This window comes from Pinus tabuliformis, chromosome 7, assembly GCF_031772625.1.
Source record: "Pinus tabuliformis cultivar Carrire ecotype Pingquan chromosome 7, CPIR1, whole genome shotgun sequence".
In the NCBI taxonomy this organism is placed as follows: Eukaryota; Viridiplantae; Streptophyta; class Pinopsida; order Pinales; family Pinaceae; genus Pinus; species Pinus tabuliformis.
In genome coordinates, this window is record NC_142293.1 from 62106150 (window position 1) to 62113181 (window position 7032).

A 7032-nucleotide genomic window follows, 5' to 3' on the forward strand; every position below is an offset into this window, starting at 1 on the left:
TTTATAGAGGTGCCGTGATTCTTCCAACACCCCCCCTCAAACGCAACTTGGGGAATCGAACCTGGGTCCAACCTCTGATACCATGTGGAGGTTTTCCATTACACCAAAACCCATGTGTTGGTAAACATTACAAGCCAGTAACTAGGATCCCCAGGGTGGAAATTACGGATTCTATAGAGGTGCGGTGATTCTTCCAACAATAGAACTGAGGCTTATCAAAGCTGAATTGTAATAGATCGGAGCTCAACGTAGAGATGACTTGTTTTGGCTATAGGAATGAAACCGGCAACATACGAAATACTGAATCAGTGTATAGGCAAAAAGTAGAACAAAACCCTGATTAATGTAGCTCCAGAGGTACATCAAATCTATCATTGTATATTTTTGGTGTTGGAGTAATTCCTATTTGTCATCAGAGAAATGAAGATAGAGAATTGTGGTGTGGTTGGTTAAAGCACAAGTTTTTCATAACTGGTAAGATCGCTGATACTCATATAACTGAGTTTTTCATAACGGGTAAGATTGCTTATAATTATATAAGAGGCTACTTTTTTCCATTGTAAATATAACTCTTCTTGTTATTGCTTATAGTTATATAAAAGGATAGTTTTTTCCATCGTAGATATTACTCTTCCTGTTATTGGCAAACATAAAGGAAGAGTTACATAGTCAGTATAGTAGTACAAAGGCAGTTCCCAATGGAGCATTGCATCATGTCACAATGAGACTTGAACTATGGTTTAAGTTGATTGAGGATTCTTTGAGTATTTCTAGATGTGACTCAGATAAACTATGTGAAGGACATAAACAAGATAGATTATTTTCCTTGAATATTTCTAGATGTGACCTACATAAACTATCTGAGGGACATAAACAAAGTAGATTATTTAATTTAGCCTGTGTTAACAATAAACATAAAAATACTTATCTGAGAGACATAAACAAAGTAGATTATTTAATCTAGCCTGTGTTAACAATAAACATAAAAATACTTGAACACTTAAGTAGGGAGGTTATCATTAAACCCTCACAACCATCTCATATAATCTAATACATTTCCCTAAATTTATGACTACTTTTGTGTTGGTACTTCTTATTCTTCAATTCCATTGGTATGTTGGTTCTTCTTATTCTTCAATTCATGTTGGTTCTTCTTATTCTTCAATTCCATTTGTATGTGTGTTTATTTCAAGCTGTTAAAGCCAACAATTAGTTATTAAAACAAATTCCACTGATTCATTTATTGCTTCATGGGTCTGTATTTGCATGCAAAGGGCTTAGAGCGGGCGTCCATTATAAAGTCCAACATGCCATATGCTCCTTAGGTTTCAAATCCCTCAAGGTGTCAATCTCAATCCGTAACGTATCCAGACAGAGGAGTGAAATTACCGCCGGATATAACCCTGTAAAACTAGTCAGGACGCTGCGTGAATAATGGGCGCAATCGCTAATTCATCCCGCTTCTCTTCATGATAATGTGGTCCAATATTTTCTTTTTGGCGTGGCCCGCAGTTAGCCCTCCTCTTCTGTCCGCCGAGGCATTTATGACCTGGCGTTCGTATTCACAGGCATATCTCGTTCACCAGCTCACAGTAAAAAAGCAATGCCAATTATCAACCCCACCAGCTGATCTTCTGAAACCTCGAGGGATATATCACATGGTTTCCGTAGAGGCGTTGGTTCATAAAGTCAGTGCGATTGTGATTCTTGTGGATTGTCGGTATACATGATCTCCAGAAATATCTCCTGACTTCATTTGTTTCATGAGCTGTAGTCGGTTTTATTTCATGATGGGTACTCAAGACTGTCTATAGCTAATTATAGCGAAGCTTCTTTCGGTTCTTTCTCAATGGGACATCGCTGCTGCAACAAACAGAAGGTGAAGAGAGGCCTCTGGTCTCCCGAAGAAGATGAAAAACTCATCAGATATGTAACCACTAACGGCCATGGCTGCTGGAGTACCGTCCCAAAACAAGCAGGTGAAATTATGGAGATTTGATCAAGGATAATGGGCTTCATTTTTCTTTTCCTTTTTCAAATTGTAGATTGACAAAATATTGCTTTGTGAAGGTTTGCAAAGGTGCGGTAAGAGTTGCAGGCTTCGATGGATCAACTACCTAAGACCAGATCTTAAACGTGGTTCATTCTCTCTGCAAGAAGAACGAACTATTATCGATGCTCACAGACTCCTGGGAAACAGGTGTTGTTCAGACTTTATCTCCATTGGTTTTCTCATAGTAAAACATATAAATTGTTTTTAGCCAGTGTCCAATTTTTCTGATAGTAGTTTTTTGTCCTCACTTCTTGGATAGTTATTTGAAAATTTTAATGACATAGATTGGGTGGGTTTTGTTTTGATGGTAAGTTGCAATGTACTTGAAACCAATGTCATAACCAGAGTGGGTTTTGTTTTGATTGTAAATTGGATGATTATGTGGTAATTTTTTTCAATTTTTAGTTGTGTTTTGTTTGACAATTTACATTCACTGCAAGCATCAAGATCAAAATCTAATTGACAAGTAATGTAAGTTATCAGGACTGTTCTAATATGGTATTTTTTTTTGTTTGTTTATCTATTGTAGATTTGGGAGATATTTTAAAATTTGATGATGAGAAATCAATTTTTTGATATCATCAGATTCTAAAATATTCCAGAAAATCTACTATTAATTTTACTAAGATTATAGAACTATCATTATCATGGCATGATTCAGTATATCTATGGTGGGTGTTGCAGATGGGCGCAGATAGCCAGGCATTTGCCCGGAAGAACGGACAACGAAGTGAAGAACTTTTGGAATTCATGCATGAGAAAGAAACTGCTCGCTCAGGGAATCGATCCCAAGACACACAAATTCATAAGCGAATTAGAAATGCATGAACACAGGACCCCGTCATGCTCTCATGAACCAATCTCTGGTTTCCAGGATGCCTCTCATATACCTAATTCTGACCTAGAACTCGGCGGAGCTCCGAGAGGGGAAATCATGTCCAAGTTCATAGATACCAGGGATGCAGGTCTCGGAGAAAATGTGGGTCTACCATCATATGGACTTGGTAATGCTTGGATAGACAGATTTCCGAGCTACGACCAGGGCCAGATACTGCAAGAAGAAATGGATTTTCAGCTACCATTCACTACCAAAGACCAGAGGGATGGAAATCTGAATGGCAAACCTGAAACAGCATTTCATGCCCAGGCGAATAATGGGAATGTTGCATTTTCGAGATTCGAACAGAAACCATATTTCCCAATCGATCAAACATTATCAGCTCATGTTGAGCATTTTGATATTGGACCTTCTGGTCATGAATCGCATCATCCGTTAATTAGCTCTGCAAATGCAGAGGCGGCCATAAGATTCAATGCAGAGGAATATCATGATATGAACACACCTAGAGTTGAAGCAAATACTAAGCCAATGCACTTGCCCAAGGCTTGCGAAATCGAGTTCGACGAATTTAATTCGCAGCAGCTGCAAGCATCTGACAATCATCAATACCAAAATCAATACTTAATCTCTTATTCTTCTTCTGCTTCTTCTGCCTATGGTGAGCAATATTTGGGTGCAGATCTCAGTTTGGATTCTTCGATTCCTGTTGGCATCTATTTTGGAATGATTAAATGAATTTTTTGTGACAGTTCATCCCTGGGACTGAATTGATGGGATCTATTTGTCACAGTGACATTGCCACTGTCTGATAATTACGCGTACGATCTTGCCAGTAATGCCGTCATTACTTAATTTTCTGCCAAATGAGGACCAGTTGAGAAATTGAAATTCCTGCTCATGGTGATGCGAACAACTTATATATACTATTTGTGTCAATTTATAAATTGTTTTTCCTCTGGGCAGATATGGACATTCTCTGCGACATCCAGCGATAAATTATTAGGTCAATCTAGGAATTTGTTATAATAAGTATTATGGTGTGATTCCATAATATTGCTTGAAAATATTAGACGTCATGCAGATGATCGAATGTGCAATCAACTTTGGTATGGTTCGTGGCTAGTTGATTATATTTGTTGCTTGGTTCATGGTTAATTAATTATAAGTATTTGTTTAAAAATGTGTAAATTTATTTTACGTGATTGGAAAAATAAATTTTATTTAAGAAGTTTTTTAAGTAGTAGAATATATTATAATTTAAGAAGTTTTTTAAGTAGTAGAATATATTATAATTTAGTTATCAAATGAGTAGTAGGATAATTATTATGGGTTAATATAGATTGACTTATCATTATTATTTATATTTAAAAATAAACGGACTTAATATATATTTATATTAATTTTTTAAAAGCATCATTATTTATATAATTATTTATTTCTTATTTATTATTTTAAATTGTATTTTTTAATAATAATAATAATGGGTGTAAAGGATTTCATTATTTGTTTGACTTTTTTGTAAATTGAGACTTCTATATTATCTAGCAAAATATAGATGCATAGATATTCTATACATCTCTTTTAGGAGTATGTTTTTCATTGCCATACATTTACAAGAGATTCAAACATTCTCATGAATGCCCTAATACAAAAGAAACCTAGCATAGTTGTACACCGAGGCCAACTAAAAGAGCAATGCCCCAAAACTCATTACATTAGTAGCTAACATAATTGACATAAAATACCTAAATAATCTCATAGCCTGCATCTCACTATTACAAACATAAAAATGCCTAAGACGACGACATAAGCATAGAGCCGCCATACAATGTGATGCCCTGAGTCACGTAATTTTCCAAACACACCCACAAGTATGCCATAGTTGGCACCAATATGAACGAGACACAAAATAATTGGTACCACAAGACCAGACACAAAGACATACGCCACGACAAACCATAATAACAAAAAAAATTCAAGACCTTCAAGACAAGCATGCACTTGTGTCAAGAGAGGCCAAAACAAAAACCAGTACTCAATACATTCAAAATAAGAAAATTCCTTCAGACTGAGGCCAAAGGGTGAAGCATAAACTACCACACTGAAGAACCATCCTTCTTAGTCAGAGATCATTGTTTGAGGAGGATATTGTTATAGGGACCCTCACACTAGAACCTGAAGGGTCCATCAAATCACTGTTATCTGATTCACAAGCAATATGGCCTTCCACATGCGCTAGGCAGGAACCAATCCTATCCAAGAAGAAAAGTTGGTTCCTAAGCATCCTTTTGATGTCTTCCAAGGAGGTGAAGACAATATACGTCTCTACTTGATTATATTTCAAGACCAGACCCAAGAGGGTTTTCATATGTCAATGTAAAGCTACCAAATTCAAGTATTTCTTTTTCCTGCTCTTGGTGTGCCCAGGGTTAGGAATCCATGCCGACATATCCTCCATGATCTTAGAGACTTAATGGGATTTCCTTTCAATCACTCCTTGGGTCTCTGTCTTTCAAATTTTGTTCTTAGTCTCTATCAAAATTGCATTGAAATAGGTGGAAACTGAGTCATGAGAAAAGAGATGTGCTCCTCGTTGACCTTGGGGAGTATTGCCACCGCCCCCTTGTCAACATCTCATTATCTGTGTTAGTCTAGGAGGTAACTCCACGAATTGAATTATGTTTTGCATTAAGATGGAACATGGACATATACATGGAGAGGGAGACTATTGGGTTTCATCTCTCAATGTCTCGTCTTCAAATTCTCTTTATTTTTCTATTTTACAATATTTACATGGTTTTACCTAATCCCAAAGATTAGGTTTCAATGTTCCCCCCCCTTAATCTAAAGGGATGTTGGTGAGTCTAAGCATCATTTTGAATCTTTCAAACTTTGTCTTCCAAATGCTTTGGTGAAGATGTCTACAATCTACTCATTTGTGTAACAATGACATAGGTGGATTGTGTTGGCCTCAACATGATGTCGAATCAGATGGTATTTTTTATTGATGTGTTTTGTTCGATCATGGAACCTTGCGTTCTTGGCCAACTTTATTGCATAAGTATTATCAATCAAAAGAGGAGTTGAATGCACTTGTTTCTCTTGTAAACCTTCTAGAATTTTCTTGCGCCACACAATTTCTTTTGTTGCTTTAGTTGATGCCACATATTCTGCCTTAGTTGTGGAATATGTTGGAACTGATTGTTTGTGTGACCTCCAAGAGACAACTTCTTATCCAAGACTCATAACATACCCTGAAGTAGATACCCAGTTTCTTTATCTCCATCAAAGTCTCAATCAGAGTATCCAATCAAGCTGAAGTTGCCCACCTGTGTATACTTAAGGCCAAAGTATTGAGTTCCCTTCAAGTTCTTTAGAACCCTTTTTGTAGTAGACCAATGACCCTCACAAGGCTTTTGAATAAAACTGGAGAGAATTCCAACAACAAATGAAATGTCTGGTCTGGTAGTTTTCATGTAGTTGAGACTTCATACGAGCTGTCTATACTTCATTTCATCCTCAAATTATTTTCCTTCAGTGGATGTGAGATTTAATTTTTGCTTCATTGGAGTAGTCACAGGATTGCACTGAGCCATGCTAAACCTGTTCAACAGATCTCCAATGTACTTATTTTGAAAGAGGAATATAAACTTTGGATGTTAAGTTACTTCAATACTAAGATAGTAGTGAACATATCCCAAATTTGTCATTTCAAATCCTTTACTCAATTCCTTCTTTATGGATGCAATGTAGCTCTCATTTTTCCTTGTCATCAGAAGATCATCTATGTACACCACAAGATATACAATTTTTTTGCCAAATTTATTGAAAAACAAAGTTGGATCATCAAGATCATAATGTTTGAAGTTCAGTTTCAGAAGATGCTCAGTTAACTTCTCGTACCAGGCTTGTGGTGCTTACTTGAGGCCATGCAATGATTTTATAAGCTTTTGTACTTTGTGTTCCCGACCCTTCACAACAAATCCCTCTGGTTGGGACATAAAAACACTCTTTCATATCTCCATTCAAGAAAGTTGGTTTTACATCCATTTCATGGACTTTCCAACCGAACTGAGCTACCAAGGCAAAAAATGTCCAGATGGTAGCCCATTTTGTTGTGGGGGCAAAAGTATACTCA

At 36.6% G+C, this 7032-nt stretch overlaps 1 protein-coding gene across 1 annotated transcript; it reads left to right on the plus strand.

The window, feature by feature from the left end:
* The first annotated feature begins 1546 nt into the window (after positions 1-1546).
* Positions 1547-4000, plus strand: LOC149245213 (uncharacterized). Its single transcript, XM_089455547.1, has 3 exons — positions 1547-1979; positions 2071-2200; positions 2738-4000. Exons 1-3 carry the CDS (start codon positions 1850-1852, stop codon positions 3627-3629), a joined length of 1152 nt encoding a protein of 383 aa, XP_089311673.1. The 5' UTR covers positions 1547-1849; the 3' UTR covers positions 3630-4000.
* The last annotated feature ends 3032 nt before the right edge of the window (positions 4001-7032 follow it).